We start from the raw sequence: 25,921 nt of genomic DNA, 5'->3' as shown, positions 1-25,921 counted from the left end.
TTCATTTTTCAATGTGTGAAACAATATTAGAGATTATGATAGGTCATAATAAATGCAAATAATTAAATTTAAATTTTTTACTGATTGAATCATAGTTACAACTTATTGTAACTACTATTTTAAGTAACTACTAATCAAGTTTTCCTCACCAATTTTCCAGCAATCGAAGGTCTCTTCACCTACAGCAGGCGGTGCTGGTGCTGCACTAACAAATCCATTCTTATCGTCTCCGCCAGCCAGTAGCGCTGGCGCACCGATAGTCGATCTGTTTGGTGCAGCTCCGGCAACGGCTGCCGGCACTACTGGTGCCGCCGGTGCAGGCAGTGCTGCGGGCGGCACTAAAGCATCTGATGACTTGTTACAATTGGGAAATCCATTCGCTGATATGTTCGATGCACCTGTTGGTGGTGTAGGCGCTGGTAGCGGTGTGGCAGCAACAACAGGTGGTGCACAGAATGCTAATAATATTTGGATGCATAATAATGGTAGCATGCCTTTTATCTGATTTTAATTTATTTCCCATTTTTATTTTTAGTAGAAGCATACTTAATGTGCGTTTCTTTTATTGATATTCTTAAATTGATTCTCAAACACGCCGCACTTGAGTAGTTTATACAAAAAATATGATTTGCTTGGTTGTAAACCAGTAAATAGAGCAGATGGTAACAATGTTTTCTTTTCCATTTAGGTTTCAATGGTGCGCCTTCGGCGGCTGCTAACGCTTTCGTTTCGGACAGCAACTTTTCATCCGTTTTTGGTAATACTGAGCCATCTGGTAAGTGAAATTTGTTTCCTTTTTTCTGAAAAACCTTCAACGCGTCCGACGGCGTTCCTCTTTTCCCTTTTTTGATTTCCAATTCCCTACTTTTCCACAATTTGCCTTCTGCGACATTCCCTTTGTTGCAGCTTTGATTACCGAATATTTCCTTTACAATTACTATCCAATGTTGTTGTTAAACAAATTGTCTATTTCTTTATTTAATATACAAATTGTGTAATTATTTCTTTTTGTGTTTGCTTAGCAAATCTATTTTAAAATTTCCATATTTCTAAGAAAGAGGGCCAATTCTTTTTTGTAAATTCAATGTCTTCTTATTTGTTTTTACTATTTTGGTGGTGTATACTTATCACTGTTTAAAGTTTTGTAATTACTCATACATATTTACTAGTATTTAACAGTTTACTAAATACTCTTTATGTTTTATTATTCAATGCATTTGTTAGCAATAACTGGAGTTAGTAAACACAGTGTGCATGCAACTAACCGCTTAGGGTACTTTTAGTTTTTACTCTTTTTGTTTCAACGATTTGATAAGAGTTTTAGACTTTTATTTTTTTTTTTAAATAAATGTTTAAATATATTTAATTAGAACCTGTAATATTTTGTGGCAGCCGTCTTTGATCTCGTTCTGTTTAGTAGTTTTCAATAATTTGAACGTTCGTCATGAAATTATTTGATTTCTGTATACTGAGGTCGTACATTCCTCTGCTCTGTTTTCGATTGGATACTCTCCAAAGCTTGACGAATAGAAGACGAGTGTATTAAAGTTAAATTTGTTGGATATTAATTTTAGTAAATTATTAAATTGGAAACGATCCTAAATATATAGAAAACATATAAGAAAGAGCAAATTCTGGTGAACTGGCAATTTTATACCCTCGCAATTTACAAAGTGCAAAATATTCGTTATTCGACGAAATTGTCCGAGATATCACAGATATTCAAAAACATTCAAAAACTATACTTTTTATATCGAATCACATAAAACTAAATGAAAAATGCTCACCTAATTTTGGCGATATATCTCTATCAACTCAGAAGAACTGGATTTATTCTTCCACAATATCATATTCTTCGAGTGCTGGTATGTAGCAGCTTTGTCCGGCATATTAATAAATATGGGAAAATCATCAATATCATTTGTAGGTTAGATTTGATGATGATATTTAGGTTTATTGTCGTTTTAATTTACAATAATTTAATATTTGTCAATTTATTGATTGAAATTCTGTGCTTTTATTTTCAATTTATGCACTAAACTAAAATACGCGCAAAATTACATGCAACATGGCAATTAATAACTAAAAACAACAACATTTCCAAAACAAAAAATTGTGAAAACCACTTACGGAATGTGAATTTAATTTGGTGATGCACCATAAAGCTGCTGCCGCATCTCCTTCAGCAGCCTTGCCAAATCCATTCTTCGACTCCATGGATGCGTCGTTATTTGGTGCACATCAACAACAACAGCAACAATACCAGCAAACGGATTTCTCAACCCACAGCGCCACTACTGCTTATATGCCACAGGGAGCGCCAGCCGCGCAACCACTCTTTATGAACACAACAACTATGGTGGCGCCGGCGCCACAACAATTCCCACCAGGTGAAGAGAAAATTTGCAAGCATACTTAATACCTCTATACATACATACGTACAAAATAAACAATCAGCTGAATAAGAGCAGCCGCTATATTCATGGTCAACGTACCACCTGTTCACTTACTCTCATACGTACTCGTATTGTATGTATGTATAGTATGTGTGTATGTTGTGAGTGTCCGTCGTGTTGTTTACACTTAAAGCTTCCTGTGTTGCCTTTTCGTTTCTGCCATTTTATATTGTATCGCATTGTTGTACAGCATTGTACCACGAACAACAGCAACCCCAACTGCACAATACAAAGTAAATGCAAAAACAAAACAAAAAAACCAACGACATTTATTTTCGCTTTGCTTTATGTTGTTGTTTTTGACTATCAGTTTGAACATAAATAATCAGAACCTTAACCATGTATCTCCAATCACTTGCTCTTGCTCTACTGCCATTAAAGCCTAGGCACCACACACAACACTGCTGCTCTAGCGGCGTCTGGCCATAAACACCAGCCCACGCCACTCCAACGCAATGCTTCTTTATATACCTGTTCGCTGTACCTTGCTTTGCCATCCACTGCGGCTCATACATGTGTATGTGTGCCTAGTTTGTTGTACTTTTCTTTCGTGCCCGTCTTCTGTTTCCACGTCCGCCAATCAATGTCTTTACCAAAGTGTACTGTCAGTCAACCAACCACGCGCAGTATCCTTCAGCCCAAGGCTAAGCGTCAGATTTCGACATTGATTTTGCTCTGTAGTCGCTCTCTGTAACTCTTCTTGAGTGTTTCCGTGCTTCCTTGTATTGTAGTGTGCTGCCGACTCGCTTTTGTGTTTATTTCTGTTTATATATAGTTTTGTTTATTATGATACGAGTTTTTAATTATCTATTTATTGTAGGCGTATCGCTTTCTTTAAGTTTTTTATTATTAATTTCTGAAAGTATTTGTAAAACCTTTTCAATTTATTTATTTTTTGTTCAAATTGTCCTTTTCAATTTTTTTTTTCTATATTCATTTTTGTGCCTTTTGATTTTGACTAAATTAAGTTGCTTTCATGTAAAGTTGTTGTAAATAGCTGCTTAGTTTTTAGTATTAAAAAAAAATATTTATTTCCGTGATTTTTACTTAGGTAAAATCAATGAATAAGCTAGAACTCTATTGCTATTATTCATCAATAAAAATTAAAACGGATAAATTCAAGAAATTTTATATTTACTATCCCGCCCTTAAATTGTCAAGCTAGAGGAAAATAGTAATGTTTCTTATATTATATTATTTAACTTTAATGTACATACTTCTAATATCAATATAATTAAATTTTATTGAACGTGCCATAAGCATTATTATATGTAGACCATAGTTTCATACAGCAAAATCAACAGCAATCATAGTTATTTTAATATGCAGAATATTTTTTGATATTTATTTGAAGAACACAGTACATCAAAATAAATAAATGTAAAGGTTTATAAGACTAGTTGCCGGTGTTTGTAGCTTCAGCTTTTCCAATTTTTGTTTAATAAACTAAAAAATAGTAAAGAACGATTTTGTGTTTCCCTCACAAATCAAATCTAATATCAATAAACCGCCATATGCATAAATAAATAATGTAGTATCATAATAGCTTTTGCTGTTCTTTTTGTGATGTGACGAGCACTGCTTTTGCTTAGGCGTCTTTGTTAGATGTGTCTATGTTAGCAACATAATTTTCGTAACTCGAGAATAAAGGAAAATCCTTTATTACTTCAAGAATAGGTTTATCAGTAGCTTCAGTCTCAACTTACAATAAGTGAGATTTAGCAAATAATGACGGAACACATATCTCAATGTGTGGCTGACATGATTTTCATTGCAAACAAAGGAATCGTTAAATATTTTCCGATCTTCTCTGCGGAGTCTGTGAAACCATATTATTTTGGAGTATGTCTGATTTTGATGTTGAGTGTTGTGGGTAGCTTTTGTGTAGCAGCAGATTTTTATGAAGCAGCTTTAAAATAATTTGTGTTTTAGCCTTTGTTATTAATAATACAATAAGTCACCTTTGCCCTTTGGTGAGTTCCGAAAGCTTATTTCGAGAAAAGCTAAAACATATATACTACAGTTAACCCTTTTAAAATATAAAAAAAATGGTTATATATAGTTTTACCCAAATTATTAAATTAAATAACACTGTCCAACAGCATTTTTGGAACAGAATAGCGACCCTATAATTCTGAAAGGGTATGTTGAGTAGATCATTTTTGTAGAACAAACTTATGATCCAGCACGTCTGAGTTTTTTTTTACAGTGGGTCAAAGTTTTCATTTTTTGGTCGAAGGGAGCATTATACTATATGAAAAAAATGTTGTAAGTTAATGTCTGAGAGAATTCTTATGGTCAGAGTTGTATTGTGGAAATGTATGAGGATTATTTTTGTGGAAGATCTTAACCCTCTAACTGGTTTCTTTTTGGGTCAATTTGACCCTTTTTTCGAGAAAATCAAAAAATATCCTTTAAAAAAGGACATTTAAGGATTAAAATATTCTACGAAAATGTTTGGCGGAAAATTTCAGTGGGGGTCACCAAAGACACCATTGTTGTAAATAAAGCTCTTTACGATTGATAAAAAAATTATAATTTTGTTTTAATAGTGGTTTATTATAGTATGTACATATTTATTTTTTTGCTTCAACAGTAGTAGGATAATGGATTAAAGATTAAACTTAATATGCTTTCCTGTATTTAGCTTGACGTGGATGTTCCGATGTGTCAAGGTTTCTGTACAAGCCCCATACGTATTCAGCAAGCAATACAGTTTGGGATTTCCCTTTGAATCTTTCTTCCAATACCTTTATATCCTAATGAAACCTTTCACCGTGTTCATCTGAAACCGTTCCAAGGTTTTCTTTAAAAAAATTCAGATGAGTTTTGTGCTTTTGAGTTTCCAAGGAATTCTGATATAACCAGCTGCATAAAGTGAAATGCTGTCTTTTGCATATCCGACAGATGACCATAAAATTCTTCATCTTGTAATAATTTTCTTATATCGGGTCCAACGAGCATTCCTAGAAAAGGTAGTTTACATTAAATAAAATAAATTATTTCTTAAAACCGTATTTTACCTTCTTTTAATTTTGCTGCAGATAATCTGGGGAAAATTGTTTGAATGCGTTTGAAAGCATATCTTTGTGTATTTAAGCTTTTAATAACATTTTTCACCACGCCCAACTTAATATGCAGCGGTGGAAGTATGACCTTATCTTTTGGGACAAGAGATTCATGGATTACATTTAAGTCACCAATAATATTTTCTTTACGTTCTTCGAAATATTTAATATGATAATGGCTGCAGGTAGCATGTGAATCCCATTTACAAATAAAGCACATATATTTTGATATATTTTGTGTATCTTGTTTGCATTCCAGTCAATATTGCAATCATTTTGAAGTCTGCGCATACTTCCCATTTATATTTATAGTATTCAATTTTATTTAAGAGATTTGAAATATTTGCGTATGTTTCATCCTTTTTTGTGGAATACGCAACCGGTATTGATGGATGCTGATTTCCATTGTGCAGTAAAACTGCTTTTAAGCTGTGTTTTGAACTATCTATAAATAGTCGCCAAGCGGAAGAGTCCAGTGGAAGCTTTAGATATTTTAGAACCTCTTCAATACTGCAACAGTACACAAGTTCTTCTGATTTTTTAAAATAAGTTTCCAAATCGGCGTGTGTTTTTCTTGGCAATGTAACTTTTACATCGGCTTTTATCAAATTCCTGTTTTTCAATCTGGAACATAATATTTCAGCTTTCTCTTTTGTTAGTCCTAAATCTCTTACAAGATCTTCAAAATAAGCTTGGTCTATCCAATTAGGACATATGTTTAAACCACCAGGAGGCAAGTAACTTAAATCTGATATGTTTTCAACCGCCGCTGTTATTTCTGTATTGGCGTATGTCATATTGGCCGAAAATGTATGTGTAGGCGGTTGAGGCATCGGAACACCTTCACAGCGCACTTCTGGTAAAATGACATTATTTGTTGCTTCGTATGTCATTATCGCGTAGTGCCTTTGGCGCAGAAAATGGCGCCTTTGTACCAGGTAAAAAGACCACTTTCGCAAGTAGTACATACAGTTTTTGGTATCCAAGCTTCACATAAAAATCGTATTCCAATGAAAAGAAAATATGGTTCTTCAATTGTAGGGAATATCTTTCTTCTGCTTTGAAGTTGCGTAAAATGTCCACAAATAAAACAAAACCAATCTTTTAATTTGCAAACAGAATCCGCCATGCTTATTTAAGCTTTAATTGTTCTTTTTTTATATTAATTTTAGTAAAAATCACACCCGATATGTACTGCTTAGTAAGTCAATTATGCTTAATTTTATCACACCCGATTTGTAAGTCACAGCTGACTAGACGCGAGAACTCAGTGTTTGGCCCGGCCGAACTTGACGATGTTTTCACCTACTTTTTATATGTTGGCGTGTAATTTTGCCAATTAATCGTAAATAGCTTTATTTACAACAATGGTGTCTATGGTGACCCCTACTGAAATTTTCCGCCAAACATTTTCGTAGAACATTTTAATCCTTAAATGTCCTTTTTTAAAGGATATTTTTTGATTTTCTCGAAAAAAGGGTCAAATTGACCCAAAAAGAAACCAGTTAGAGGGTTAAGATCTTCCACAAAAATAATCCTCATACAATTCCACAATACAACTCTGACCATAAGAATTCTCTCAGACATTAACTTACAACATTTATTTCATATAGTATAATGCTCCCTTCGACCAAAAAATGAAAACTTTGACCCACTGTAAAAAAAAACTCAGGCGTGCTGGACCATAAGTTTGTTCTACAAAAATGATCTACTCAACATACCCTTTCAGAATTATGGGGTCGCTATTCTGTTCCATTCAAAAAGTCTTCATTTGTTGGACAGTGTAATTAAAGTGAGCGTGCTGAAAACTGGGTTTTTAGAATGAATTTATTTATAGATTGGTTCTATTGGGTTATAACGAATTAATTTATAGTAGTTTTAAGATATATTTATTTTCTGCTTTTTAGCATCAATACATTTATATTTTTATATTTTTTATATGCTTTCTTTAATTCCTTTTTTATGTTTTTAGATTTTTTCTTTCAGTTGTTTATTTTAAAATATTTGTTTATTATTATTTTTATTATATGGAATGTTTTGTTGTCACTTTAAATTTATTTGTGAAAGTAATTTCACATGTGAATATAGTTAAAACAAATAGTTTAATTTCTTGTGGAGTTTATCTTAATACCTAAGTACTAAATGTTTGTATATGTACATACACTATATTATGTGTGTAATTGTGCATGTTTGGTGTCATTCGTTTTGTAACTAATTACACATAGCTACTAACTAAATTAATACCAAAACCACTACCAATACACTTCATTCTTGGTTCAAATATGCAAATATTAGACAATTACCATCTTTCTCTTCACACACATAACCTCAAGAATGCATTACACACATACATACGAACATGTCAAACATCAAATATAATATAATATATATTTTGTTTAGTTTCGGTAAATGTTTACTTTCCTCGTAATTCACGCTCACCTAGTTTTTTGAACTTCTCTCACTTGAATCAAAAAAGTTTCGAAAATCTTTTTCTTATAAAAGTATATATAGTATATTTAACACAAAAATCGTCATATTTATTTATTTTGTAAATGTATTTTTTCTCTTTCTCTTCTTTTTGTTTGTCTTTTTTATGTAAACTCACAAAACATATTTTGTATCATAATTATGGCAAAACGAAAATATTTCAAACAAACAAAATGGAAAAATGGTGGCACTTATAACAATATTGAAAATAATATAAATTAATGAAAAAAAATAACATTACAAATGTGTTTAACGAATTTAACAAAAAACAAAAAAAAAATCGCGTAAAAAAAAACAATTAAATCAAACATTTTGGCGTGGTGAAAAAATGTCAATTAACTGTACAAAATGCTTTGTATGTCAAAAATAAAATAAAATGCGTAACTCATTTGTCCGGGATGTCCACTGCATACACAAAAACCATGTATACATTATAAAAACACACACATTATTGGGTTCATTGATTGTGTAACTCTGTCTTTGCAACATCAAACTGTAAAACGAAAACCCACCATCATCAAACGGAATATGGTGAATTGTGCACTCCCTAATGTAATCTAATACAAACACCGCTGGTTAATTGAACATTTGTGTACAAATTCAAAACTATCATTGACTACTAAAATAACAACAACAACAACAAAATATCGATATTTAAAAAAAAATATGAAGGCTTTGATGCTTTGGGTGATGTACTGAAACCGGGCATCACATCCACACATCCAGCCGCTTCCAATCAAACAACTATTGTTACTTCAGGTGCTCTGGGCATGGTTGGCGGTCAGCAACAGCAACTACTTAACCAACAACAACAGCAGCAGCAACAATTTCAACAACAACAACAAACACAGCCAACTAGCACTGGCAAAATACTCACTGGCGATTTGGATAGCTCGCTTATGTCACTTGTAGATAATCTGAATATAAATAAATCGAGCAGTGCAAAGTGAGTAGTAGCAATAATGACAAGAAATTCAAATTTAGAATGGTCAATGAAAATAACACACTTCCAAGAGACTGAAATTAGACTTGAAATAAGTTGCTAGGCAGATATACACACATTAAAATATTGAATAATTTGTTTGTAAGGTAATTTTTCAAATTAAAAATAAAAGACTTACAAATATATTTTAAATATGTATATATAGCTTGTAGACAATTCTATGAGTCTTTGACAAATTGAGTTTTATCTCTGTAAACATTTTTGTATAACCCTTTCAGTTGTAAGCCAATAACAGCTGTTTAAACTTTGACTTTTTAATAACAATCACCACTCGGTGAAGTTAATAACATCTTTGATATGTATTATGGGAAAATCATTATAAATTCCCAAGGCTTTATAAATATAATTTCACTCCTTTCGTTTTAATCGAAATACTCTCAAGATTTCTGGCATCAAAACATTAGCTTTAATATATACTCATATCTATACAGACATTTCCACACAAACCAAATACACACACATCAACATTTACACGTTAAGTTAATTCATAAAATCCAAATGCCATATACCATATTTACTTACTACCGTATAGACCTGTGCAATGGAACTCACCGAAAAATACAGCGAAACCCGGTACTAATTGGACACCTCAACCAATGGCTGCTACAACTGGTGCTGGCTATCGCCCAATGGTGAGTCTCAATCGCTTCTACTAAACTACTAAAAAGCAAAAAAAAAGATCTTTTATTTCACGTTTAACTCAGATAAAACAGTACTACTCCTACTCTACTGCTACAGGCACTACTACTACTAATTATACAATTCGTACTTGAATATACAATGTGTATTACTTACAAAACTACCTATGAACACCTATTGCCCAACAAAAAAAAATCTATATATATAAAATAAAAGAATCCAAAAAGATACCACAAAAACGACAAATTGCAGAAACGTACAAAATTGTGCCAAATATAATATTTGTTGTAATGCCAAGCAACAAGAAAACCGAAAAACTATACTTATAAGCATACAAAATGTTTGCATAAAATCAATTACAATTAGAGTATAATAATTTGTTTTTAGTTTTATTTTACACTTTTAACTTTCTTTTTTGTAAATTTTTTGGTATATCCTTTAAGATTCTAATTTTCAATAATGTAATGTTTTCAAAATCCAGTTTTGTATTTACCCTTATCACACTTAAATTGTGTTCGCTAATTTCCTACGTTTTCGTCAAACACACAATCTACATATTATTTCGAATAAAATTAAACGCACGGTATTTTGAGCTTATAAACAGGTACTAGTTTACAGGTACAGGTAAAGTTTATATGCAATAAATTATGAAGCGTTTAAAAAATACATATTTTAGCTTATTTATTAATAAAATCAAAAGCTAAAAAACTAATGTTTTATAAACAAATTTCTTATATATTCATTTAGGCATTACTTTTTGATGCCTATTGTACTAAAGTAGAATTTATCTACTGAAACTTGTATAAGGTCGCATAAGTGGGGATAGTTTAGTTTGTTATATTTGAAATCGTACAAGTCTTCACAACCATATTCTCTATGGTGCGATAATAATTCAGATTTAAGGATTTCAAGATTTCGAAGATATTTCCACTGGATCAGGGTTTCTAATAATCACCTATTTGGCAATTGTTTGCAAGAATTTAAACTCTTAATGATTTAATTGGAGTTTGAACCAGTCAAGAACTAGGTTAGACAATACTCTTCATGTTTGTTTGTACGATTTTTAGTGGCTATATTGTATATTGAACATAAAGGGAAGTGTTTTACACTATTTTTTTGAAAAAAGTTTAAGCACATTTCTTTAAAAGCTTATTTATACTGCGTAATTTCTCTAATTCATATTTACGTTTAAATTTTATTTATTATATTTTCTTTATACTGTTTCATTTCTACTCTTTTGTTTTCAAATATCGCAACCCACTTGAAAATGTTTTATCTACAAGTACTACATACAACAAAAAACAACAACAAGAGATATATAAAATTATATACATTTTCTACTACTATCACGCATAACATACATATATATGCAAACACTACATGAGTACACTGAACCCAAATTGCTAAGAGAACCAATTTTCGCTAATTGCTTTGAAACGTTATTTTTTAATCAATTATTTACTATCCCCTATATGTTTATACATATGTGTTTTAACTTCTTCTTTAATTTGTCTAATTTATTTTTGTTTTTAATCTATATTTTGTTAATTTATTATTTTTTCTCTTTTATCTTCTCTTTACATATGAATATCCTATACCACCCACTCATACGCTGCGTTCATTCGTTTAACTACATGCACACGTATAATACTCTCGTTCGCGCGCTACTCTCTATTACCAACAACCATACATACCCACATACATGCAATAACAAAAAACAAAAACGAAATTCACAAATAACTAATTATATATACTCTTATTATTGCAAATTGAAAAATAAAATTAATTTAATTACAAATATTTCAACAATGTTTAAACTTTTCATAATATATTCTCTTAATTTTTCTCTGTTCATTGCATTCATTTTCAATAAATACAAAAAAAAATTAACTGATTTAATTAAATCAAATAAAAACAAATGTTTGCCATTTACCATTCATTGCCGATATTTGTCGTGCGATTTTCACGATTACTCGACACGAATGAATCTCTGTGTGTGTATATACTTTGTTCACTCGTACCACCTTTACTACCACAACCACCTCCACCACCACCACTACCACTACTACTACTACTACCGTGTTAACTTAGGCACATGGCATGACAGTAAGTCCTGCGCCTATCACAATCCAAAACCATCCGTATATACACGCTAGTTATCCTGTTATACCAAATTATATGCAGGTAAGCTGTCTTTTATGTTTTTCATTTGTTTAGTATAATTCTTAATTTATAATTGCATTGTTTATAATTTGTATTTCGATTTTATTTTAATTTAATTGTTTCGTTTATTCCCCATTTGAGTTAACTTCCAGTATCTAGTATATTAATTGGAACTTTTTATCGTATCGACTTAACCCCATTTTCTCTGATCGCAATTTGTGTAAGCTTTAATAGTGAGTTGGTTTGTCCCTAACGGCACTTCATAAAGCAAAAAGCCAGTTCGAAGCATGCCTACTTAACTATATATCTCTAACTATAATTATATTTTCATGATCCCCTAACAAACTTGACATTTTCGAAATAAAAATGCTTAATTTCTTTTTTATAAATTTTTACATAAAAAAAAACTAATTAAGGTGAAAATATCTCAAAAATAGACAATGTTGTCGCTTTAGTGAGATGACTCGGGTTGTGTGGAAACTGCAAGAGGTTTCCTTTTAAAACAATCTCTACAGAATCTACGGAAACTAATTCTGTTCAACAGTCACTTTCGTACTTAAGAACAATAGAGCCATATTACGTCATAAACGAATTGTCAAGATTTCAATAGCCATTGAAAACAAAGCTTTTCAATCACTTTGTTCACGAACGTCACGAAAAACTATATTTTTCTGTCAAACGAACTCCAGAAAAGTAACGGAACTTACTATTTTAAGCTTTGATATCTCACAGAAAATTTCTGTAATATTTAATGTTGACACAGTTACTATATTCATTTAACTTAACAGTTTGATATTAATATAAAAATAGGTTTATTATTACAAATGAACAATATCTTAAATGTTTGCGAATTATAAAGATCGTAAGATCGATATCAGATTATAACTTACTTTAAGCTGTGGAAATTTCATGTGGCCTTTTGGGGATAGTTTTTGAAACCTAACCTAAGCTAGCTCCCACACTTTGTAAGAATGGGACATAAACGAGTTTATTAAAGATCAATTTTGTTACAAAAAAACCGAAAACCGTTTTATAAAAATTTAATATTTATTATTTCTGGAAGAGATATCGTTAGTGAAACCACATCACCTTTTGAAAATCGCGGCAAGCGCGGGCATCCTAAAGGATGATTACTTCTCATTGACTACGTGGCGGCACTCCATCTGGTATCGCAAAGGACCAAAAACGGTCTACGTGCGACTCATTTGCCTACCAGAATAATCTAACCTAACCTAATATGTGTTAGAAAATTAGTTTAGCAAATAAAATGTCCTAGATGTTTTATGGTCTAAAAATTATATACATATTTCTAAAATTATAACGGTATCTTTGTAATCACTGAGATACTCTATTTAGGCGTTAGAACTATCCGAGTTCAGTTTTTATACAGAAAAGCTAACTTTAGTAGAAATTGAGTTTTAATCAACTGTTTTAATATTAACTTCTTTATACTTTTTATTTTTCGTTTAGCTATACTTACTAGTTTAATATAATTATTTTAAATTTTTTATCATTTTACTTAAAACCATTAGTTTCTATTGTATTAGCGAAAATTAGTTACGTAAAAAGTATTGGAATTACTACTACTACTACTACTACTAACCTCCTTGTAATCACCTAAATAATCAATAATTTTGCGTAGATGCAGTTATTTGCAGTATTTAACATTTTCATAAATATTTCTATTTAATTATTTCAAGATGCCTCCGTCTCTTTAACCCTCTCCCACTTTCTTTTACACTTAATTTCACTTGTTCAATTTAATTTGAGACTATTTTTGAGTTGAGTTGTTCTGTGACTTACTTGCCTTATTTGAAGTGAAAATATTTGAACGTAGCTCTCTGACAGTGTTGCCCTTTTTGTGTACGAGCCAACGAAATGGAATATTCTCAACAAATGCATGTGTTCCTTTCGAATCTCTCCCTTTAGTAAAATTTTGATTCAACACTTACTAAATTAATCAAATGTTTATATTTTTCTAATAAATTATTTTCTACTGCATTTTTTTATTTCTACGACACGTCATCACTTGGCAACAATGTATTTGTCTGCGTTGCCAACTAAATGTACGGCGACCGTATTTGGTGTTTAGCAGGGAATGCCGGTGATGGGACAACCTATGATGGGCCAAGCCCCTTTGACTGGGGTGCAACCGACGATGGCGCCAATGATGGCAGCGGCGCCGCAAGCGCTGCACAGTAGTGCGATAACAATGCAACCACAATCGATCCACCAACAACAACACAATGGCAGCAATAAGGGAGCGCCACCAGATCCATTCGGTGTTTTATAAGATGGCCGACACGCCAGCCGACATGAGCAACACTAACAACTATAACAACCCAACTAGGAGTAAGCGCAGCGCAGAGCAGAGCTGCTGCATTGATGTGTGTGCCGCCATCCAACAACAATTCGCATAAACAAACCATATTTAAATAATGCGCGGGTAAGGGGGGAATGCAACAAAAAAAAAAAAAAAATCAACAAAAAACCAAAATTGGGAAGGGGCGTTGCCGTTGAGTGGGGGTGTGTAAGTTAGCTTAGCTGGGGTAGAAAATGTTGATGCCTTCCATTTGTAAGGGGACACGAGCAAGCGGGGTGCATGTAATGCAAGTTGTGCATGTCATTCATAAAAACAAAGAAAATATAATATTACAAAACAAAAACATGTTTGAAATTATAAATAAATTAATTAAATACAATTGAATACTATTATGATTATATTATATTATACACATTAAATGCAAGCAAACATAAATGAAAAAACAAAACAAACATAAAGAAAAAAAAAATGCAATGAAGGAACGTTAAATTTAGTAAATACACAGAGAGAATACCATAAAATACATTATTGTATTGTAATATTTCTTATAATTATAATTCTGCTATTGTATTATGTAACTGCAAATACCATTTAACAAAATCACAAAGAACGTTTATTGAGATGCGTAAATTAGCAAACCACAAAGAGGAATACAAAATAAATAAAGAAGCATAATAAATTACACATAGAATACTTACTATTATATAATATACATATATGTACAAGATATTGGTATATAACTATACACACATACAAACATACACCCATGTATATGAATAATGTAGAAACTTCTATAAATTAGTTATGTAAGTGACACTCAAAGCTGACATGCTACTGTTAAATTACCCAAATAAAGTTACATACATATGTATATGCAGTGAAGAAACGAAAGCAAAGAATGTTGAGAATTTGAGAAAAAAACAAAACAAAAACAAAACAAAAACAAAACATGATACATGCTGGGTTATAAACAAAGTAAAATATACTAAAAAAAATCAATTTGTTGTAGTTTGTATAATGTAAAGCAGGCATCAAATATATATGTATGTAAAAGTGTTAATTTATACATTATATAACATACAAAAGTAGCAGCAAAGAAGAAAAAATAAGCACAGCAGAAAGTAAAACAAAATATATTGTCATGTTGAAAATATGCAGATTAAATGTGTATGTATGTGTATATAAATCAAATATATATGTATATATATTTATAAACAAATGCGAAAACCGAAAGTTCAAGTTGATAAGCTAAAGAGAAATGCTAAAATAATTACTGTTGCAAAGTGCGGTGTACTAATCATATACATACATATAAACAGACATATTTGCGATTGATTAAGCTTTGCATTCAAGAAAATGAACACAATACAACACACATTTGCTTTGCACATACAATTTTTTTTAATTTAATACTTTTGTAATGGGACACAGATGAATTTAAATTTAACTAAATTCTATTTTATAAACGTCCGTTGTTTTAGTTAAGTAATTTAATTTTCTTAAAATTTGTGTAAAAGCGTTAATTTTGTCCGTTGAATTTTGCAACATTTTATATGTTTGCTCATGTACATTCAGTGCAAGAGATGAATTAACCAATCGCTGTTGTACAATGTCGACAGTTTGAATTCATAATTTGTCAAACTGTTAAATATATAATATCTTTCGAGTAAAAGTCCCGGAAACTTTCTCTGAACCGTTTGTAATTATGTCGTTGTTGGTGCAAAATCAACTAAAATCGGTAAAGATGTTTTTATAATCTTATCTTCTTGATGATATATGTAAAACAAATTAAGCATGCTTACTTAGTAGCTAGCCTATACGCTTTCTTCTTTGAATTTGGTCAGTCAGTCTGACTTAAGATTACTTCTTGACTGTTTTTGGTGCATAAAGATCATTATTAATGACAATTCTATTAATATAGTGCAGTCAAAGTCTAATGTGTCTCATATAATTAAAATAAGCTTTGCTAGCTAAAGTAATTTCATAAAAGAAAACTTCTTTTCATCACTCTCCATTAATTGCTTTTCTACCATAACACGGCATATAGTAAACATATAGACTTTATAGAACACTCCGTGGTTTGTGGTCTGTAATCTGAAACCTTACTTTCCTTATTTATATGAACCTCATAAGTCGTTCGCAGTCCTGTCTCTGCATGTTCTGCTGTTTCTATATTCAATTGTAAGCGTTCATAACTTTTTAATTTGTGTCTCGCATATAAAAGATTTCAAAATACACTGAAATACTAATTAGTTGCTATTGCATTAAGCGAGTAGCGCTGTAGGTATTCCTTTCTGTTCTCAAAAAATAAAAATAATAATAAGCATTCCAAATTAAAAGAGAAATTATATGCGTTAACGTTTCTTGAAAACTTCGTATGTTGGTATTAAAAATAAATTTATTAAATTAAATAAATTTGTTAAATATTTTTTATTATGTAAATTTTCTATAAACATAATTTTGACCTTTTAGTATTCAATTGTCGCATAATTTCTAAAATATTTGCAAAATGTAGATTCTCTGCTAAAATGGTTTTAAATGTGTGATTTTTATTTTTTCTTTATATTAAAATTTGTAGTTATTTCAAATAGTGAGTATTGCGAATAAATATTAATTTTATGTATTTCTAGTTGGCATATACCATTCGACGATATGCTATGTAATTATGTTAAATATTATGTATATGTCTCTGTATGTAAATTTGCATATTTTGTTTGTAAATACAACAGAAGAAACACTTTTCAATTGTATTTGAAGTGAGCGTTGGCAAATGTAGAGAACGATAATTTATATTACCATAAACGACCAATACCAATAATTCTGAACTGTTTTGTGTAAGTTAATTGATAAAAACGAACCGTAGCTTATGATTGTAATGATGATGATAATAAAAATAAAGAATAATTAAATGCATCTCAGTCTTATGTGTCTAGTTTAGGGGATTAATCGTCAAATAAAAAGAAAAAAAAATATTTGAAATATCCAATGCCATTAATCGTTCACTGCAGCGAAATAACTACAACGCTCAATGGAAATTAAAGATTTGGTGGCCTTGAACGAGTTAAGTGCTGTGTAAGCGCCAGTAATTTCGCTGTTTATGCCACGCTGTTATTGCCACGCCCACAAAATTGTGCCAACCGAAAAGCTATAAAGAGCTATAACTAAGCCATAAATGAATATATAAAAACTATGACATTTGGTACAAAGTATAGCACTAAGGAGAGGAATATTTGAATGAAATATTTTGGCGAAAGTGGTCGTGGTCCACTTTCTAATAAGTTTTTGTATAAACCTCATAAACTACCAAATCTGTATCAACCAAACTTTCTCATCATATCTCTCAGGCGTCCTATTATGCACCTCTCACTTACGGGTCAAAAGCGATATCTCAGTAACTACTCGACTATTTCCAATGTAATTTGGTAAGCAACATTTTCAATTTGGTAAGCAAATAATAATAATAGTGTGCCTCTGTACTAAAAAAAGACAAAATCGGGTCAATACTTTCTCTAGCCCCAATATGCCTGATAAAAAGATTTTCAAACTTCCGGTAGACTTTATAACGAATACATCGGTTAATATCTGAGATATCTTAGCAAAATTTAGTAAGCTTATAATATTGAATATAATGTAGCTTGGTGGTGAAAATGAGTGAAATCGAGCCCCTATATAATATATATAAAGATTTTCGTTATTGTAATGAGCTTTATCCCCAAATATATGAGGCGAAATGTGTGTTATCTTATTATTATTAAATAAATATATTGGGAGTATAAAATGTTCGTTTCCAATTTAACTTACACCTTCTTGACTTGTTGATATTTAAAATATTTTGAATTCACTAATATTATTTTGCACACTATTGTTATTATCTATACTAATATTATAAAGCTGAAGAGTTTGTTTGTTTGTTTGTTTGAACGCGCTAATCTCCGAAACTACTTGTTCGTATTGAATAATTCTTTTTGTGTTGGATAGTCCATTTATCGAGGAAGGCTATAGGCTATATAGCATCAGGAGCGAAGAAACAGTGGTAAATGTGTAAAATACGGGGGAAATTATTTATCTTTGAGGGCTTCCGTTCCTTGCGCTGCGAAAGCGGTTCAAGATTAGATACGCTAAGGATCGAGAACGGTTGGACCATTCTTGATGAAATGTTCAGAGGTTGTGTTCGTTGTGGATCTTGGAGGGTTTAGTCGGAAAATTGTAAAATTCCAAAAAGTGACTTTTTTCCATACATTTTTTTTTTTTCAATCTATCTATAAAAAAAAAAAAAATTCGGAAAAGTCAAATGAACGGTGACATCTACAATGAAGCATTGAAATTCATATGCCATCACCAAATCGTCAAATTAGAGATGTACTGAATCGTGCATACGACAGAATAACTTTGGAACAACAAGTATAAAGAAATGTTCCATTATTTAATGAGCAGCAAAAGACAACCTATGATGAATTAATTAAGGCACATTCGACATTGTAGCTTCAGTTAAACATGCAAATCTATGAAACATCTATGAGATGAGCGCAATTTTCTAGAAGCACTTGACAGAACAATGAAAGATCTGTGGAATAATAATCGTCGCTTTGGTGGCGTAATGATACTGTTATTGACAAACACATTCTGTTATTTCGAAATCAACAACAGCGGAGGAATTGAACGCATGTCTCAAGTCATCGCACTTGTGGCGGCACGCGAAAACCATATGATTGACCATGGATTTGCGGGTATTCCTGCAACAAGAAAGCACCGCAGAAGATTTGCAAAGAACTGGGCAAATTCTGGTTAATACTTCTAATGGTTTGAAATCAATCCGAACATTAGCCAAATTTATCGTAACTACGATTGGTTGAGTGCACGCAGATTTTTAAATGCCAAAAATACCGATGTCGATGATTTAATCTATATGACTTAAAGTCAACTTCCGGGAGATTTGTGTTCATACACATCGCTCAATCATGTTGAAAATGAAGACGAAGCTGTGAATTATCCAGTGAAATTTCTAAATTCTTTGTCATTATAATGCTTTGTCATTTATTATGCTTCGCAATCTTCAAGCAGCTATCGAATAATGTTATAGTTGCAAGAATTTTTTAAAGGGACTTACAAGGGGCAGAATGCTTGATTCCACGAATTTCTTTGACTTCCAACGATTTGTCATTTCAGTTCAAACGTATTCAGCTTCTAATGAGACTTGCATTTGGGATGATAATCAACAGGTCTCAAAGACAGTCGCTGGAGATGTGTGGCATAAATTTCATTCACGAGTTGAAAAACCATCTTCTCTGTACATTTACGCACCGGAACAGAAAACAAAAAAATGTTGTTTATTAAGCTGAGTTACATTGAAAAAATATTTAGAAAAATCGCAAATAAATGTTTTCCAGCACTATATAAATTCAACTTTGTTTTCAAAACAAATAATTTCACGCAGTGCAACGACTGCGGAGTCAGCTAGTTATGTATATATATTTATGAACACTCTGTCAGCGGAGAAATAATGTTTGCTATTGCCTACATTTAGGCATTTTGAAAAATAAACTTGCATTGCAATTAATAAATCAGCATAATTATACTAACGCAACATGTTACTCAAATATAGGGTGATTTTTTAAGAGCTTGATAACTTTTTAAAAAAAAAAACGCATAAAATTTGCAAAATCTCATCGGTTCTTTATTTGAAACGTTAGATTGGTTCATGACATTTACTTTTTGAAGATAATTTCATTTAAATGTTGACCGCGGCTGCGTCTTAGGTGGTCCATTCGGAAAGTCCAATTTTGGGCAACTTTTTCGAGCATTTCGGCCGGAATAGCCCGAATTTCTTCGGAAATGTTGTCTTCCAAAGCTGGAATAGTTGCTGGCTTATTTCTGTAGACTTTAGACTTGACGTAGCCCCACAAAAAATAGTCTAAAGGCGTTAAATCGCATGATCTTGGTGGCCAACTTACGGGTCCATTTCTTGAGATGAATTGTTCTCCGAAGTTTTCCCTCAAAATGGCCATAGAATCGCGAGCTGTGTGGCATGTAGCGCCATCTTGTTGAAACCACATGTCAACCAAGTTCAGTTCTTCCATTTTTGGCAACAAAAAGTTTGTTAGCATCGAACGATAGCGATCGCCATTCACCGTAACGTTGCGTCCAACAGCATCTTTGAAAAAATACGGTCCAATGATTCCACCAGCGTACAAACCACACCAAACAGTGCATTTTTCGGGATGCATGGGCAGTTCTTGAACGGCTTCTGGTTGCTCTTCACCCCAAATGCGGCAATTTTGCTTATTTACGTAGCCATTCAACCAGAAATGAGCCTCATCGCTGAACAAAATTTGTCGATAAAAACATTTCGAACCGAACACTGATTTTGGTAATAAAATTCAATGATTTGCAAGCGTTGCTCGTTAGTAAGTCTATTCATGATGAAATGTCAAAGCATACTGAGCATCTTTCTCTTTGACACCATGTCTGAAATCCCACGTGATCTGTCAAATACTAATGCATGAAAATCCTAACCTCAAAAAAATCACCCGTTAGTTCAACAATCGGAAATCGACGAGACGAATTTAATTTTGGATGACTGTTTATCGGCCCGTTTGAGCAGTAGTTTGTTTAAGATTCTTGTTGAAATTTCGTGGACGATTCTTTGACAATCTAAAGTGATTAGCGAGTTCACGTTCAGTCACCACGAAAAGCCGTTATTAAAACAAATACTAAATGGTAGAGCATCACTTGAGATCAGTACGAAACTAGAATTAGAGTAGGGGATTGAAGGGGAAAGAGACTTTAATACCTTGATTTTTTTTTCAAAAACCTTAAATTTATTATAATTTCACTTATTATTGCCTTACTAACCTTATTTGTCTGGAATATCGGTTTAAACAATGGCTTATTTCCGCTTTCTGCGAGGGCGCTTACGATTGTATGGTTTCAGTAGATAACGAAACAAATCATGAAAACAGCTTAAGATCGGTCATAATTTTCAGTTATCGATTTTTAAGAATCCGATATTGGAATTAAAAGATATGTTCATAATAAATAAAATAATAATAATAAATTTGTTTGTGACTTATGGAACATTTTTATTCCAACTAAGTTTTTAAGTAAAAAGCTAAAAAAAAAAAATCCATTGAAGAAATACTCTTAAATTTCAGAAATTTTCGACTTTTTAAATTCAATATTTTATGATCTTCAGAAACGTCAACTGGATTTTCAAATATTCATTGACAAAAGGTTAACAATTTTTATAAGATAATTTAGATCACGTGTATTTTAATTCCTTAACGGAAACAGTCATTAATTACGCGAAAAAATTAGAAAATAATAAAACGATAAACATAAAGGGAAGAGAATAAATTTTTTAGTAAAATCTTAGAACTAATTACCAAAAAATAAAAATGGTTTTAGTCAAAAGTTCTCGAGATAAGCATACATCTCGGCAGCCAGCTGGTTTTATAATGGCTCCGAAACCGGTACATCCGCGTGCCGTGCGAACACACGGTTTCTTCGGCGTATCATTTGTGCGTCAACATATGGTCATCGATGATCGCTGGACTCCAACTTCCTTGACGGAACAATTCAAGGGCATGGCCGATTTATTATGTAAGTTTTTGAGACAGAACTGAAAATATGTTGGCGATGTTATCACTGCAACATCTCTTTGAATAGCGAAGCGTTTGGTTTTTAAAAAGCTAGAAGCTGCAGCCAATCACAAACGTTACATTCGCGAGAATCGCAATTTGAAGCGTCAATGCCGCGACGGCCGCACGAAGCTCTCTAATGTGCTCTACGGCGACAATACTAAGAAAATACGAAACTTTCTAATCAATCATAAGGATATGCAGCGTTTGTATCAGAAGATGCCCGTTGAGCTGGTGGTGGACAATATTAATCAACGCACATTTGTGATGCGGAAGGAGCGTGATCGCTTAAAATTTCGACTCGATCAGTTGAAGAATGTGTACAAGGAAAAATTGGTACAAATTCTTTTATATTCTTTCCCATCTTTCATTTACTCAAAACCGTTGTAATTATTTCCTATATATGATCTTTTTCTCACTGCCTCACCACCTCTATGCCTCTATTTCTCTCTTTCTTTCAGCTTGAGCGCGCCGTTTTACAGAATCGCATCAAGTATGAGAACGAGTTTGTGTTGGAAGAAGAGTTGAAGTCACGTGTGTTCCGCAAGAAAATCGAGAACTCTAATGTGCGTTTAAAGGCGATAAAAACCATAAATGGCACGTACAGAAAGATGATTCAGGTGCTGCGACACGATGGCATTTTTTATGAGCCGATTTTGCGTTCGCTCAGCCAAGATATTGAGGATCAATCCAATTTTATCAAACACATTTTGTATTTGGGCATGCCGGCCATTGCAAAGTTCAAAGAGCTTAGTGAGGAGTATAGGGTAAGTGCACATATCGCGATGGCAAGATACTATGAAGAAATAGTATTCCTTTTGAAAGATCAGGTGGATATACATTTTTTCTGAGACTAAATTTATCTATCTCATGTTGTAACAGTTTTGCGCCAATTGGAAATCCCAAGTGCTGCCAGGTCCTTCTCCACCTGGTCTTTCCACCGTAGTGGATGTCTTCCTCTTCCATGGCTACCACCAACGGGTACTGCGTCGAAAACTTTCAAACCTGGAGTACTTTCGTTCATTCGAACAACAGCGTAAAGCCACACTGATAAAGTCCCATAAGTTTGTTGACGGTGGGTTTTAGTCTTTCACATAGTACGCACGATTGAATCGTATAGGCGATATTGAGGAGGCTTGTCCCACTGTAGTTGGTGCAGATTGTGGGGTCTCCCTTTTTGTGTATTGCGCAGAGTATACTTAGATTCCAATCGTCGGATAACGGATCACTGTGAGATAAAAATCAACTAACAGGCCTTGAGTTGGAAGTATTATGCTCAATCAGTACAGGATTTATTTTCCGGCTTTTAGTTAAACAGCCTCACCTGGGCTGTTTTTACCATTGAGAGCTTGAGTTTGTAGAGTTATTTTCTTCACCTCTATTATCTTTAAGGCGATTTTCTCCTTCATGTCGTTTGTTCTTTGGTGATCGCTAAAATCCGAATAGTCAGCAGAAAGTATTAAGTTTTGATCCATTTGCAAGGTCTTTGACCTTTAAAATGTCCGCATTAAATATTAATACTTTAATTTAGCTAATGGAAGATAAGTCACGTAAAAGTATGCAAGCTAAACTTCAAATGATGTCTCAATACCGTAAAGAGGGCAAACGGGCCAGTGTGCCGAAACTTGCACAGAAACCGGAAGATCCCATATCGAATGCGAAACGATATGTTCGTGAAACTGCGAGTATGTTGTTCCTCAAGAACGAATTGGAAGTGATTGAGGACACCATTAAGCAAGTGAAATTTGCGACGCTTTGCTCTCAAGCCAAAGAGATTTATCCAAGGTAAGAGGAAATATTTGATAAATGGTTGATTGGCTCTTAAAAACTACCAATATTGGCTCTTAAAAAAACCAAAATTTTGGTTTTTGGTCTATTATTTTGAAGGCGAATTTTAAATTTTTGGGTATGTACTATGCTAAATTATTGAAAAAATCACTCTTCGGGTACTAATTTTAGCCGCCGCAAAGAGTTCTATTTTACAGAAAATGTATTTTTCAGTCGTTGCAGTCAACGCTGGATATCTCGTAAACGATATCAATTTTTTTATTTAATAAAAAGTGTTTATTTTGGGCTAATTTACCTAAAAGTGAACTCAATTCTTGGCGCCCCAGAAACTAAAATCTCCCCCAATTTAGTTCCATTGTGATTTTTTGAGAAGAAAGTTAAAATAAAAATTTAAATATTTTGTGAAATTTAGAATTTTTTTTCAAAGATCCAACTTTGAGCCCTTGAGCCCATCGGTATGTCTGTGTGCGGCATGCTTTTTAAAAATTGTTAAATATAAAAATTCTAATTTTTACCCGAAATTTATTTTTAAAACAATCAATTTATTATAACATTATCTCCCTTTAAAACCCAAACCACAAATATTGGGTCGTGATATATTGCAATGTCTGCATTCATTTCCAGAATAAAATCACAAGTGGAGAATAATTTCAAGTTGAATAAAATGATCGAGAACGATATGCTCGGACATCAAACACTCGAAACAAAGATGAAACGTGCTGAGGTGTTGGAGGGCATTTTGGTCAATAATTTGTCGGAGCAGGAGATAGAGTAAGCATAGTTTATTGAACTCAGCTAGTTGGAGGATATTTATTATCAATATTCTTGCAACTAAAATATAGGCGACTGGATCGTATACAGGAGCTTAAAGATGCCATCAAAGAAGAGGATAAAGAGGAAGAGAAAATGATAGCCTACATCAAGAATCGTGCCGATGCATATGTGATGTTGCGGTATGGACCAATATTTTACATTTTTTATGAAAATAGATATATCACGGCTACATATCTAGACTGACAGTAGATAATCGCCTACTGAGCGATTATAAACTACCGGTGATATTGTATGTGTCGATCAATTGCTCAATCATAGACAGTGAATGCTTCTCAATCGCTTATTTGTCGTCAGATATTTTTCAGTCTTCAGAAATTTTTGAATTTTAATAATTTAAAATTACATCTTACTCAGCTTCTCGTTGTGGAACTTGAATGAAATACTCCGCCACGTGGATCGGCCCGATAAGCCATCGCGTATAAAATATCCAAATTCATACTTACGCCTGCCGCTGCTGAAGTTCGAGATGCTAACCATGCGCGCATGTCCTCCCGAACACTACGAGGAGAATAGTAATAATATAATACAAATATACTTCTAAATCATATTTAAAGACTAAAAACCGCACTGTTTGTTTTCTTAAGTCGATACCATCATGCATTCGGTTATCCGGAAGGTCTATAAATTGATGCGAGCTTACAAGGAGGAGGTGCCACCCGCCGCAATGTCCCGCTTTATCGATAGTTACCAGAATGAGTTCCTCGATAGCATGGAAATCGAAGATGCCGGTGATAGTAACGAGGTGCAGGAACAGGAGGAGGAAGAAGATCTCTTGCAGGAATCGAAACCTTTGCAAAATGTACCCAATCGTAAGCAGATAAAAGCGCAGAGTGCCAAACTGGTCGAAGAGTTGTCTAAAAAGGAAGATTAAATTTGGTCACTTGTGTGGGTCGTTCATCTTGATAGTTTCGTATATAAATATGTTTGGTAAAATTTGTAGTGAAACAATATTTACATAACGGTATATTTTATAATTTTCATTAATACGTTAATATATGTATCATCTTTGTGAGAGATTTTTGTAACTTTTATTCAAAACCAGTAAGAAAATTATTTTTACGAGGGAGGAAGATCTTTTCATCCGTTACTTGATCTTGAAAAGTCAAGAGTTGACACTAGATGGTGACATTAGAAGAGTGTGATGTGAGAAGTGGACGTGGTTTTTGAATGTTCCTCACGATTTCCCCTATAAGACCCCTGAACGTATGTACGTAGTTTGAAGCGAAGAAAGGGAGAGTCCTTTTTGAATTCGCCCCTATTCCCGTTGTCGTTATCGTTTTAAAACGACTTAAGAACGCCTATTTGGCATTCCTGTTGGCGTTAACGACATTTATCGAAAATAAATTGAGATTCCCCAATTTGAAATGACTATAGAAACGCATAGAAACAGTCGTTTTTTGTCGTTGCTATAATTGTGAGCGACATAGAAACGACGCGGTTGTTTGAAGGAATATTTGAAGTGAAGATGAAAATTCTAAATCGGAAACAGTTTGAAATTTTAATTTCTGAAATGGAAAAATATC

The 25,921-nt window shown here is 32.8% G+C and overlaps 2 protein-coding genes across 25 annotated transcripts in view; both read left to right on the top strand.

Annotated features, from left to right (window-relative positions):
• LOC105213601 (phosphatidylinositol-binding clathrin assembly protein LAP) overlaps positions 1–17,052 on the top strand; it is a 41,955-nt gene extending 24,903 nt beyond the window's left edge. For 8 of the 24 annotated variants that reach the window (XM_054232843.1, XM_029041216.2, XM_054232831.1 and 5 more), the window contains 7 exons: positions 161–485; positions 689–775; positions 2,166–2,390; positions 8,684–8,957; positions 9,547–9,646; positions 11,745–11,837; positions 13,909–17,052. In XM_054232843.1, coding sequence (XP_054088818.1) covers positions 161–485; positions 689–775; positions 2,166–2,390; positions 8,684–8,957; positions 9,547–9,646; positions 11,745–11,837; positions 13,909–14,109 — 1,305 coding nt within the window. In that variant the 3' untranslated portion in view covers positions 14,110–17,052. The remainder of the gene's footprint in view (positions 1–160; positions 486–688; positions 776–2,165; positions 2,391–8,683; positions 8,958–9,546; positions 9,647–11,744; positions 11,838–13,908) is intronic. The other 16 variants (XM_054232862.1, XM_054232839.1, XM_054232846.1 and 13 more) reach the window with 15 other exon arrangements.
• Positions 17,053–21,381: 4,329 nt separating this feature from the next.
• LOC105213600 (uncharacterized) lies at positions 21,382–25,412 on the top strand. Its single transcript, XM_011186524.3, has 8 exons — positions 21,382–21,738; positions 21,805–22,112; positions 22,238–22,543; positions 23,308–23,561; positions 24,189–24,335; positions 24,407–24,517; positions 24,753–24,910; positions 24,983–25,412. The coding sequence occupies exons 1-8, from the start codon at positions 21,534–21,536 to the stop codon at positions 25,267–25,269; spliced, it is 1,776 nt and encodes a 591-aa protein (XP_011184826.1). The 5' UTR covers positions 21,382–21,533; the 3' UTR covers positions 25,270–25,412.
• The last annotated feature ends 509 nt before the right edge of the window (positions 25,413–25,921 follow it).

This window comes from Zeugodacus cucurbitae, chromosome 2, assembly GCF_028554725.1.
Source record: "Zeugodacus cucurbitae isolate PBARC_wt_2022May chromosome 2, idZeuCucr1.2, whole genome shotgun sequence".
Taxonomy (NCBI): Eukaryota; Metazoa; Arthropoda; class Insecta; order Diptera; family Tephritidae; genus Zeugodacus; species Zeugodacus cucurbitae.
The sequence above is the reverse complement of the archived record's forward strand: the minus strand, read 5'-3'. Positions and strand labels throughout refer to the sequence as shown.